The following is a 13,560-nucleotide window of genomic DNA, read 5'->3' on the forward strand; positions in this document are numbered from 1 at the left end:
GACAGCATGTGAACAGACTTCGCCCCAGTGGCCGCCACTGCTTTCTATAAACTCCCTCGGTCATAATAGCACTCGACTGCTGGTTGTTTAAAAATCGCTATTGTGTGCGAGGTAGGTTTCACGTCCGGACTACAGTCGCAGCAGAGTTCGACCCCGGGAGAGGAGTTTAATCTGATCTTTCTGAGCGATGTAAATGTTTCCAATGACATCAGCGTACCGCCTGCACAATGTTTTTTATTACAGATGTCAGATACATTTAAAGCCTAGAGCTTTGTTTTGTAGCGGCACATGAACATAAACGTAACTGTACGCTTGAGAAAGGCGGGCAGCGGTATCAATACCCCAGATGCTGAAGGAAAAATAAGCAACAAGTGGCTTCCTGTTCGGTGCTTACCGAAGTCACTTGGCTGTCTCCCTTCAGCACTGACAAATATCTTTAGTGTACGGCATCGCTAAACCGGTTGCTTAGAAGGAACTTTAATGTTTTCAGCATATTTGAGCAGAGCAGATGTCAGATAAGCTGCCAAGCAAATTCCCTTTATTGCGCAGTTTGCTTGTTGCACAATAATAGTCCCTTAAGAGCCTTAACATGGGCACTGAACAGACCCCAGCCAATTTCCTCCACCGCAAAAAGAGTTACACGTGTTTTCCAATTGTAGATTTTACAACAACTGCGAGCGCCCGGGCCAAATTTGGATCTGAGAGAGTTCCGCGTCCAGGCCCGAGTCTAGTAAACACACATTACACGGCAGGCTGAAGAAAGGTTTGTTTTTTAGGAATCTTCGAGAGCCAAAGGAAAATGCACACTGCCAAGGGCACTGGATTTTAAACAAACTGAGTAAATACTCACCACCTCGTATCCTCCCAGTTTCTGGGCTGCTTGAAACATTGTCCAGAGATTTACTGTTGGAAAAAACAAAAAACAAAGATCAGGCCCAACGGAGAGAAGAAGAAGATGCTAGGAATAGACTACTTCAGTACTATTTTTAGAATGAAATGAGTACTGTATGCTGTGCATAGTCTGCTAAATTTCTACATGTCTTACAATATTTTGATGCACAAATACCTTTGCCAAAATATGCATTTTATAACAGAGAAAACATGCTTAAGAGTATGTGATGAGAGCAGAGCGGTGTGATTTTGACATGAGCAAGAAGCGGATATTTTAAGTCGGAGTGTCAGTGTTTTCTCTCACTCTACTACCGCTCCATCACAAGCTCAAATTTTTTTATGTACATTTTTGTTTGGAAATTGATTTAATTTTGCCTCCAAGTGAAATGGCACTTAGGTAAGCAAGGAGTAAGCAAGAAGTGGAAAATAAAGAAACCCCGGAGCAGAGCTGGAGTGAATATATGATGCTTTGGGGGGATTTTGTTACCGCTCCAATCTGCACACATACTCTGGACTGCATGGAATACTGTGTACCCACAACTTGACTTTATTTTATTGGAATCAATAAAACTAATGCCCAATTCAATCTACATTTCTATTTCATTTCTTCACATCTAAAAACTCGCTCCACTACCGCTCCATCACAAACTCAATTTTTTTATGTATTTTTTTTCTTTGTAAATTGATTTAATTTTGCCTTCAAGTGAAACAGTACTTAAGTAAACGAATTTGCCATGGAGCGAGGAGCAAATAAGTAGCGGGGAGTAAGCAAGGAGTGGAAAATGTAGAAACCCCGGAGCAGAGCTGGAGTGAATATATGATACTTTTGGGGGGGTTGTTACCGCTCCAATCCGCACACATACTCTGAACTCCACGGAATACTGTGTACCCACAATGCCATGCACTTGACTTCATTTTTAATTAAATCAATGACATTAAGGCCCAATTCAATCTACATTTCTATTTCATTTCTTCACATCTAAAAACTCGATCCACCACCGCTCCATCACAAGTTTTTTTAAATGTAATGTTTTTGTTTGGAAATTGATTTACTTTTGCCTTCAAGTAAAACGGTACTTAGGTAAATTGTTTTGCCATGGAGCGAGGAGCAAAAAAAGCAGTGAGGAGTAAGCAAGGAGTGGACAATAAAGAAACCCTGGAGCAGAGTTGGAGTAAATATATGATGCCTTGGGGAGGGGTTGTTACCGCTCCAATCCGCACACATTCTCTGGACTGTATGGAATACTGTGTACCCACAATGCAATGCACTTGACTTCATTTTTAATGAAATCAATGATATTAAGGCCCAATTCAATCTACATTTTGATTTCATTTCTTCACATCTAAAAACTCGCTCCACTACCGCTCCATCACGTGCTCAAGTTTTTTAAATGTAATGTTTTTGTGTGGAAATTGATTTAATTTTGCCTCATAGTGATACAGTACTAAAGTAATTTTTTGCCATGAAGCGAGGAGCAAATAAGCAGCGGAGAGTGAGCAAGGAGTGGAAAAAGAAGCAACCCCGGAGCAGAGCTGGAGTGAATATAAGATGCTTTGGGGTGGGGTTGTTACCGCTCCAATCCACACACATACTCTAAACTGCATGGAATACTGTGTACCCACAATGCAATGCACTTGACTTTTTTATGCAATCAATAACATTAAATCCCAACATTTCTATTTCATTTCTTCACATCTAAAATGTACATTGAATTGAACAAACAATACTTATACAAATCAATTATTCTTACTGTTACTTTTTAAGAATATTGGCAAGAATCCTGCTTACTGTATATATAACATATACAAGCAATAGTGTTGTTGTGTTGACTATGACAGACGGCCTTATAATCAGCATAACCAAAAGACTGTGAAAACTAGGGCACCATGAAAACAGATACTGTAAGTAGAGTCATACAAACAGTGTTATCATAAATACCAGTATTCGATTCAATTCGATTTAATATACTAGATATTATATAATTCTGAACATAGCCACAGAAACACAATCTACCAATCAAATAAACATCAAATAAGATTTGAAAATGACTTTAAATGCTTGTCAGCGATACACCCCCCACTGTTTCATTCTCACCACATGAATGCTAATGTTACGCAGAGGCCTTATACAGAATAATAATGAATAAACAATACAATGAAACTAAACAAATGAGTGTCAGATTAATGAAGCAGAGCTGCTGCATGTTTATAAATAAGACAGCAGAAATGAATGAGAGATCTCCATACATGCAAAGCCGCTGTATTTATTACAGACCTGTTTGTCTGTATAGTAATGATTTGCATTAGACTTACGGTCGAGAGCTGCTCTGATTTTATTATTATCTAATGACACACACTTTACTAACACTGTACTTACAGTACTGTATAATACAGTATACACTAGAGATGCACCGATAATTGGCCAATAATTGGTATTGGAGAAAAGTTTTTAACGTAAAATTGGTATTGGAGAAATGTACTAAGTTATAGGACTATATTAGTGTTATAAAGAAAAGCAAGCATGCTTACAACAAGAAATTAATGAATAGCCAACAGGCTAATAACAAAACAGATATTATGGACGCATTGCGCTGCTCTTATCTCAAAACTAGGTCATATGTCCCTTTTCATTTTAGCAATCCTTATCAAACTGGAAAAGATTTTCCAGAATGACCTATATAATTATGATTGAAACAGTTGCCATAGAGTTGTTTTGGACTGATACGTCAATACTGACTGATTCACATCCATACTGATTTCACAGAAGTGTGATTCAGCCTCTACAAGAAACGCATGTCGCATCGGATGAGGTAAAAAAGGCTTAAATGATAAAGTGTCTTGTGTGACTACATCACATTTGTGCTATGGCTCATGCACTGACTCCTACACTGTGTGTGCATCTTAATCTTGTAAATTAATCGAATGAATCCAAAGCAGGATGCTAACTCTCCTCGAATCCTCATAAATAACAGATATTCAATTTAACTCAAATTTATGTTTTTTATGTTTCTTCACAATCATGGTGACACAATTAACATTATAAAGTCCCACTACTAAAAATGCAGCACTTGCATTGACCTGATGATTCATGCGCATTGAGGTCAGGCCATCCATTTGCTTGTGCACTCCTAAAAGGTTAAAAACAAACTACTTCAAATTTTGGAGATGGTCCTCAATGCACATCCAGGGGGGAAGGTTGAATCCAACTCCTCCCACTTTATATACTCCATAAGATGAACCAGCATATTTGTGATGTTGCAGCCCGCAATAAGTTGCAACCCATGATTGCTAACGTTTGCTCTAAGTTTATGTTTGATTAATAACATAGTCGAGATTAATAATTTAGTGTACAGCTGTAAGTAATGATCACAGTTAAGTAAGGGATAATGTACAGCAGGTACAGCTGCACCTTGGAGGGATTTATTTGCAATAACAACCTGACTGGCTGTACATTATCCTACCTATTACATGGCTATTTGCTATACAAGTGACACTTTTTATTTGATATCTTTTATTAGTTCATTTTTAAGAAAAGTAGACCTTCTGCAAGGGGAACCTGTTTTCTTATTGGCTGTAAGCAAAGACTACAAACCAAGTCCAAACAAGATAAACATTTATTCATCTGTAAATTAGATCTTATATACAGTGAGGAAAATAAGTATTTGAACACCCTGCTATTTTGCAAGTTCTCCCACTTAGAAATCATGGAGAGGTCTGAAACTGTCATCGTAGGTGCATGTCCACTTTAAGAGACATAATCTAAAATAATCCAAAAATCACAATATATGATTTTTAACTATTTATTTGTATGATACAGCTGCAAAAAAGTATTTGAACACCTGTCTATCAGCTAGAATTCTGACCCTCAAAGACCTGTAAGTCTGCCTTTAAATGTCCACCTCCACTCCATTTATTATCCTAAATTAGATGCACCTGTTTGAGGTCGTTAGCTGCATAAAGACACCTGTCCACCCCATACAATCAGTAAGAATCCAACTACTAACATGGCCAAGACCAAAGAGCTGTCCAAAGACACTAGAGACAAAATTGTACACCTCCACAAGGCTGGAAAGGGCTACGGGGAAATTGCCAAGCAGCTTGGTGAAAAAAGGTCCACTGTTGGAGCAATCATTAGAAAATGGAAGAAGCTAAACATGACTGTCAATCTCCCTCGTACTGGTGCTCCATGCAAGATCTCACGTCGTGGGGTCTCAGTGATCCTAAGAAAGGTGAGAAATCAACCCAGAACTAAATGGGAGGAGCTGGTCAATGACCTGAAAAGAGCTGGGACCACCGTTTCCAAGGTTACTGCTGGTAAGACATCATGGTTTGAAATCATGATGGCACGGAAGGTTCCCCTGCTTAAACCAGCACATGTCCAGGCCCGTCTTAAGTTTGCCAATAACTTTGGATGATCCAGAGGAGTCATGGGAGAAAGTCATGTGGTCAGATGAGACCAAACTAGCCAGTCTCCAGACCTAAACCCAATAGAGAATCTTTGGAGGGAGCTCAAACTCAGTGTTTCTCAGCGACAGGCCAAAAACCTGACTGATCTAGAGAAGATCTGTGTGGAGGAGTGGGCCAAAATCCCTCCTGCATTGTGTGCAAACCTGGTGAAAAACTACAGGAAACGTTTGACCTCTGTAATTGCAAACAAAGGCTACTGTACCAAATATTAACATTGACTTTCTCAGGTGTTCAAATACTTATTTGCAGCTGTATCATGCAAATAAAACATCAGACAAAAATATCTCTACACTTTTATCCAGCAAAATGTTCTCTAGATAAAAAATGTCCCTCCCACTTAAGCAACCTCTAACCAATTAGAAGTAGGCAATCCTTGTTTACAGCTGTGATGTAACTGAACCCTACTTGCTATTTCAAAGAAATGCTCTTTTTCTAGATCTTTAAAGTTTAAAATCCTTCAAAATTTTAAATATAAATATCTGAGTTCTAACAAACCGGAGGACTAAATAGGCTACACTTACTCTGTTTGAAGCCCAAGTACGGTATCCTCTCGATGGGCGTTTTTCTTTCTTTCATGTACTTGTACAGCGCCACCAGAAAGGCCTGTTCATCTGTGCGGCACTCTTCAGCCGTCTCCACCTGAAGCTTCTCCTCTGCTGTGACCCTTTTACAGCTGTTGCCATTGCTTGTTGTCCTGGTCTTGGACACCCCTGCTTTCGATTCCACCTTCACCTGAACACAACACAGTAAGAACATAAGAATCAGCCGAGTATCTTCTGCATCAATGGTTGAATAGTTGTGCTTCATCACTTAGATCTTACGCCGGTTTCACTCCACAAGTGTGAGCAGTGCGCTAGCGGCACGTTTTTTTAGCGCCCATGTTAAGGAGCATGCACACAGCACGCTATAATAGTGCGTGCTCACCTACAGGGTTCCCACACCTTAGTTAACTTCATATTCAAGGACCTTTCACGGACTTTCCAGGTCCAACACCCTAAAATTCAAGGACTAAATATGGGGACATTTCAGGTCAGAGCAAGGTTACATTGTGTTACCTTTTAAGATAAATTGTTACAGTTCACTTTGGAGGGAACTCGCGCTGCGTCACTGCGGTGACACTTTGGGGACGCCTCCAGGGGTAAGTGCGTCTGAATGTGTATATCAAATTTAACCAATGGCGAGGCTTAACAACAAAGACAGGGTGATGTGGGAGCCAGGAAGTATATCGCTATCTGAAATATTGCCAAAGACAGCGTTACAGGGACGCAGGAAGTATGGCAAGGGAGTCGCAGCGTCTCGTTCCCTTCTCTGGAAACAAGAGTTACATACGTAACCCGAGACGTTTTCATGTGTAAGATACAACTATGCAAAAAAGCATTTTGGTATGAATCGACATTCGCATCCCGAAGATATAAGCATTTAAAGCAAACAGTTTAGCACGCAAACTAGAATTTTGGATGAAATGTCACATTTTGAGTATCATTTGAGTTTAGCTTTGCATTTTCTTAGCTGTCTGACCCAATCAAAAGAGACCTGTGACCCACAACCTACCAGTAGAGAACCACTGGTAACATTGATTGTTTTCAGTTCTGTGAGAAATGATGTGACGTAAAAATAGCTGTTATGCATTTTCCCGAAACCACCACGAGCGCTCAGACACCTAAAATAGCTGTTCTGACCCAGGCGTGAGTGTCTCAGAACTGTTCCAGAGTCAGTCTTACAGTGTCAGGGCCCACATGCTGTCATGTACTGCAGTCATAGCTGGCCCACACACGTCTGTTTGGCCATCTGTTCCTGATAATCAAGCGCACTTATTTTTCAAAAGAAGCTATCAAGGCCAATGGAATGTGTCAACTAATATGAAAAAAAAATAAGTTTATGTTGACATGAGTTAAGCACAACCCCCTGGAAACAGTTTAACATGGTTTTTGAAATATGCGACTGCATGTTCTGAATCATCGAGGAATTTGAGAATGAACAATATAACCCTTTGCATTCATTCCTATTGTTTATTACTGAAACTAAATAATTCTGCTTGAAATATCTGCATTCTGTTACACAAAACATCAAGTATATGAGTGGGGAAATAGATTCCCCTTTGTTCTCAATTTATAATAACTTTAAATAGATTATTTAAACATGTTTAAAGGCAATCATGTTAATTTAAAGCAGGTCACATGTCACATTAGCATTATTTTGTGACATCACGCCTACACAAATAAGTACATGAATAAATCATGGTAACCTTCACTGTAACATCAATAGCAATTATGTCAACAGGTTTTTCATGTTATTGTAAGTGTAAGATTTCAGAAATTCCTGCCTTAAATGGCATTTAAAAATGAACTCAGTCCTGGTCAATTATCGGTCAGATGATGTCATGATGTCTAAGGGGCCAGAAAAAGATGAAAAGTGGATCAGACGTAATAGATGTACTCACACTACTGGCTTAACTTAGCCCCCTCTTGTATACGAGACATTATTAATACACTAGCTAGTAAAGTTTATTCAAAGCCGCTGTATTTTGCTACTTATATTGTCTGTCAATTTTTCTGTGTTTTCCACTGCTTCTATTAATGTAATCTGCCTTCAAACAATTACCAATTGTGAAAAGCGCTATATAAATAAAATAAAATTGAACTATGCCTACCAAACAGTACCCTCCTGAGTATGTTTGACCCCCAAAGTCTGGTTCGTTTGACTACTGTGATTACTGTACCAGGTTGCAGCAAGCTTAAGTGTACCCTGGTATACATGAACAGATGGTCTCTAGTATGGTTCAATACCGCATCACAATTGACCCCAAATAACAATTAGGGCTATGACGTGGCAGTATTGTACCACCGTAATGGTAATCCAACAATTAATTGCGGTGGTGCGGTGGTTATAGTGTGTGTGTGTGTGTGTGTGTGTGCGCATATAGGCTTATGTATAATGCATACATATATTTTGAAATATTAAAATGTAAACAAGGATCAGATATTGGTTTCTTAACAAACGTGCGTGTTCATAGGAGGCGGTTTCTTTTTCCGCCGGTGGGTGCTCGTCACAACATTAAACAATGCTTAGGTTACTTAGCAACGGCAGACGCTATGGAGCGCCCTGCAAGCGCTTTGAAAAGAAGGAGGAAAGGGGCGCGGTCACATTTTTCACATGGTTTTAGATGGGGGTGCTCAAGCCAAACCCTGGAGCACCCACGGATTGGCACATATGTGTGTGTTTATTGTAGATCTTCCATCTTTAAAACAACACTTGGTTCCAATGAGGAACCTTATTGGGGTTATAATGTCCGGCTATGCTGAAAACGTGTTCTGATGGTGTACTAGTTGTAGAGGTCTTCACAGGTCCACTTAGATCCGAAAACCCGAGGTCCGACCCGAGAAATGAGAGGGTTTTGGTCTAAAAGTTTCATGTGTGACTCGGACATGGGATGTGTATGACATTAAGGCTGGGGTATACCTTTTTTCCGCGTCCACGTCCGGCTCGCGCGCGCACGCGTCCGCGCAGCTTTCCAAGTATACTCCCCGCGGCTAGACGCGGATGGCCGCGTTCGACACTATACGCAATACAAATGATTTCTTATTCAAATTATTACTCTACCAGGCCGTCAGTGCAGCACTGATTTGGAGACATTTACAGTACATTAAAACATTAGGATAGGTGAAGAAAAGTACCCGATCCACCGTTGCAAACACAGTTTAGAACAAACAACAAGACAACAAAGAACAGGAATCAAACAATATGGTAACAAACATGCTCCACAGCTTTCTGTTCTTGGAACAAATAAAAATTAAAGAAGAAAAATGTATGTGTAAATGCTGTCTATTTCCTTTGTATAATTGTTTGTCTGCGCGGTCTCAAATTTTGGGCTGCACGCGGATGGTCCGCGCGGCTGGCCGCGGACCCTCCTGATGACGAAAATGACGTCATGCGGATGGCGCGTATACGCGGACGTCCCTAGTATACTTTCGGCTTTAGCGTCATCAGGTCTCCAGTAAATAAAAATAAATGTATTTTTGCCGAACGGACCCGAGAAGACCCAAACTATCTCTCGTGTGTGCTTTGAGTCTTTTTCCAGCGCCTTCTCTGTTTGCCAAAAGCTGTTTTTTGAACACACATTTTAGCGATTACCTTGGTGTCGTCGTCAGTTAACCAATGAAAATAAATAGAGCAGCAGGCCAAATTGGTTGCAAGGCCACGGGGTTTATTTCCATCTAACTGGTGGTGTCTTTCTTTTTAAAAAAATGATTCATGCACGTCTGGTTCGGGTACATTTCTCTGGACCTGAGAAGACCTCTGACTGGTAGCGCAGATTAATACTTTTTCGCAACCTTGAGTGACCAAGAGAAAATATCTTGCTTGATATCAGTTGCCTCCTCTTGCGAATAGCGCAATAACTCTGAGTCTGATGCCCGTTTGCGTTCACACGAAATTTAATGCTGCGTTCACACCAACCGCGGTAGAGGCGTCAAGCGCGAGTGATTTCAATGGTAAGTCAATGTGAAGATGCGTTGACGCGCGTCTGGAGGTCTCTGGCACGAATGAGGCGTTTAGCGCGGTAGACGCGATTCTGCCTCATTCGCGCGTCTAGTTTGTGTGAATTGAGCGTTGCCATGGGTAACGCGCGAGTTGAAAAATGTGAACTTTGGTAGAAAAATGCGCCACGTTAACCAATCAGGAGTTTGCTCTAGTAGTGATTACAGGAAGTGAGCGGAGTCGCAGAACCCCCTCCCATGATGCGAATTTCCGCGTGAATGTCTCGATGAGTAGAATTTCACGCGCGAATGAAGCGAGTAAACTCATAATGTTCAAGCGGCAAACTAGACGCGGTAGACGTGAATTTGACACCTCAAACACGGCTGGTGTGAACCCACAATAAGACATCTCGTGAGATTGTACTTTATATTTTTCATTGTTTGTGACGTGCACACCATTGCAGGTCGCACTTTACCACCATGATGGCGCTGCACCACCGTGGTGGTGCGGTGGTTATTACAACCCTCCCGGCTCTAATATAACAATTTTATTAGATTGCGCAATTGCGCTCAACTTCATGCAACGCCATTCAGACCGATCTGTTTATAACAATAAATAACCGTGAGAGAGAGATTTAAAAGCATAATAGGAGCAGTCTGCTGTTGAATCACACTTGTAATAATTTAGTGTAATGCCAATTGGTCTGTGCAATGCTACACGAAGTCAAACGCACCTTATAAACCACAAACTTATAATTACAATGAACTCCATTGTGCTAACTCTGATGAAAGAAGGCGCATATATTTTGGTCTTCTTCAAAACAATCACATCACAATGATGTAAGCGTACTCAGGTCAAGATCTAGTGGGAGTGCAGACCAGCTTTGGAAGTAGGGACAGTCGCAGTCAGGTACGGTTCGGTACAGGTAAGTACAGTGCGAGTACTTCCTATCAAAATTTTAATAATCATTTATATTATAATCTCTATTGAGCAGAATGTCTACATCTATGTCTATAGTGTAATGCCTATTGGGTGCATTACCTTTACAGGGGACTTGTTCTCCACGTTGCTGGGCTCTTTAACACTGCCGCTCTGCCCTTGTGAGTCTCGTCTCAGGCAGATAGAAAGCCTCTTCTTCCTGGGCCGACCCTTCAGGTTGGGTGCTGTGGACATCAGGACATCAGTTAGAGGTGCTACTGACACCCAGTAGACCCATAAAGAGCACCGATATATTTTGGGCACAAATACAGAAACACGCTGTATCTGCCAAAGACACAAATACACTAAAGCCAAGCTTGTGTGACAAGAGATCCCTGGAGCAATTTCACAGAATTACATTGCAATGAAATGGATATTTTTACTTTGGACATAAGTGGGACATTATTATCCTGAGACTGTGTCAAAATCCTGTCCCTCACTGTTACATGTGTCCAATATACCATCAGTTCGAAGTCATTATATAGTATACAGATATAAATGATTAGATCTGTCCCCAAGCAACAATGTTAAGAGTAAACCTGTGGTAATGTTAAAGCGGTTGGAGGTATGACAGAATGTGTCAACAAGCACAGACCTCAAACACAAACTGAAGGGCAAGTGAAAAAAATCTGTAATACATCATCATCACGGCTCAGAATAACAGCGGAGGGTGAAAGAGATGCAGTGGCTTCATTATAAAACTATAACAAGGTCACATTGGCTATGTTTGGAATGAAACATTAGCCTAATACTTAACACTATTACTCAGTATATACTACACTACATACTGAATACTATTTAAATAAACCATAGCATATCCTATATTACTGTCACATGACTTCATGGATCTCAAAAAAAAAATAGATTTTTTCACACTCAAGGTGAAATCAAACATTGTGGTACACAAAAGTATGCAGTATATTTGTTTGTTTGTTTGTTTTACAAATGTAGATATCTAGGTAGTCCACACATACTGTATAAATAAAGTGGTATTGGGTTATTGTCATTGTAACACTACAATGTGTTATTTCGAAAGTCTGTGTATACAAACATCATCTTGTTATATACTAATAGGCATGGGCCTGTTACCGGTTTGAATGTATACTGAGGTTTAAAGGTCACGTTCTTCCTGATCCCATTCTTCAAACTTTTGTTAGTGTGTAATGTTGCTATAATAGCATAAATAATACCTGTAAAATGATAAAGCTCAAAGTTCACTGCCAGGCGATATATTTTACACTATTGACATATTTAGGCGATATACAGCGAACGGCCGGTTTGGGCTTCAGCCCTCTACTTCCCGATTGAATGATGTCAATAAAACAGTTTCTGACTAAACTCCGCCCACAGGAATACGTCAGTCACCAGCTTTGGCTCAAACGGCTCTGGTAAGCTAAGCTGCTATCGAATCACAACACACTAAACAAACTACACAATCAGAACTCATTACGTATTTCTGAAGGAGGAACTTCATAGAACAAGGAAGATATCAGACCGTTTTTAGGACAGTGAAAACAGCGGTACACAGATAAAAATACCACGTCAGTGTTTCCCATACATTGATTTATTTGTGGTGGCCCACCACAGAATCAACACTGGCCCCCACAAATAGAATTTTCATGATTCCCATTTACATTTTTATTTCACTATTTAAAACAGCTTAATTCGGCTTAAAATATGATGTGATATATGATACAGATCAAATACAGATACAGATCAAAGAGTAAAAGTAAAACATATTTCAGGTGCCAACACTAGATCAAATGCAAACACGACACGATGATGTCACATATATGCTAATTAGCGTGTGATGTAATCACCACCACAGTCTCTCAAAATCCTGTGGGAAACACTGCACGTTTTTTTTACAAGTGAAACACGAACGCATGTTATATTGCGCACTGTAAACACAATCAAAGCTTCAAAAACACAGAAAGAACGAGACCTTTAAGATCAGGGGTCTCCAACCTTTTTGTGAGCAAAGTGCTACCACAAAACAATCTGGAGGGCTACTTTTTTGATATAGTCTACTCAAAACTTTTTTGTTTTACTCTTATTATATGTTATTATTTTTTTATGTATTTTTTATGTTATTTTTATGTTATTTTATGTTATTTTTATTTTATGTTATGTTATTTTTTATTTTTTTAGTATTTGATACGTTTTTATCTTTGTTTAAAATGTTAACATACATAAAATATTATATAATATACAAGCCAAGCTAATATAAAAATATGTAATAAATAAATATTAAAATCGAGCCCCTAATAGAATGTGCATTGGTGGGCAACTCACGGAATCTGTGCGGGCAACCTTGTGCCTGTTGGAGACCACTGTTTTAAAGAGTCAAAGTTTCAAAACCACTCACATTTTCTGTGATAAATAAATCATTAAGTCATGTAATTGATTTTATGTTTACATCTGATACATTTTACAAAAAATATATTGTCCAGTTGAAAATGTATTTGTATATGCAGACATTTGAAAATAACACATTTTAGTGTTACAATGGCAATACCGACACACTCTGAAACCTTAAAGGGGACATATCATGAAAATCAGACTTTTTCCATGTTTAAGTGCTATCATTTGGTCCCCAGTGCTTCTCTCAACCTAGAAAATATGATAAAGAACAACCCAGTAACTTAGTTTTGGTAAACCATTCTCTGCAAGCATGTGAAAAAATAGCTAATTGAAATTTGGCTCCCTTTGTGATGTCAGAAGGGGATAACACCGCCCCTTAATCTG

At 39.6% G+C, this 13,560-nt stretch overlaps 1 protein-coding gene across 1 annotated transcript in view; it reads right to left on the minus strand.

Annotated features, from left to right (window-relative positions):
- arid5b (AT-rich interaction domain 5B) overlaps positions 1-13,560 on the minus strand; it is a 143,196-nt gene that overhangs the window by 34,506 nt on the left and 95,130 nt on the right. The window contains exons 5-7 of the mRNA XM_055175639.2: positions 10,876-10,997; positions 5,880-6,090; positions 851-903 (exon numbers count right to left, since the gene is read on the minus strand). Of these exons, the coding sequence (XP_055031614.2) occupies positions 851-903; positions 5,880-6,090; positions 10,876-10,997 (386 nt within the window). The remainder of the gene's footprint in view (positions 1-850; positions 904-5,879; positions 6,091-10,875; positions 10,998-13,560) is intronic.

Source organism: Misgurnus anguillicaudatus, chromosome 4, assembly GCF_027580225.2.
Source record: "Misgurnus anguillicaudatus chromosome 4, ASM2758022v2, whole genome shotgun sequence".
Taxonomy (NCBI): domain Eukaryota; kingdom Metazoa; phylum Chordata; class Actinopteri; order Cypriniformes; family Cobitidae; genus Misgurnus; species Misgurnus anguillicaudatus.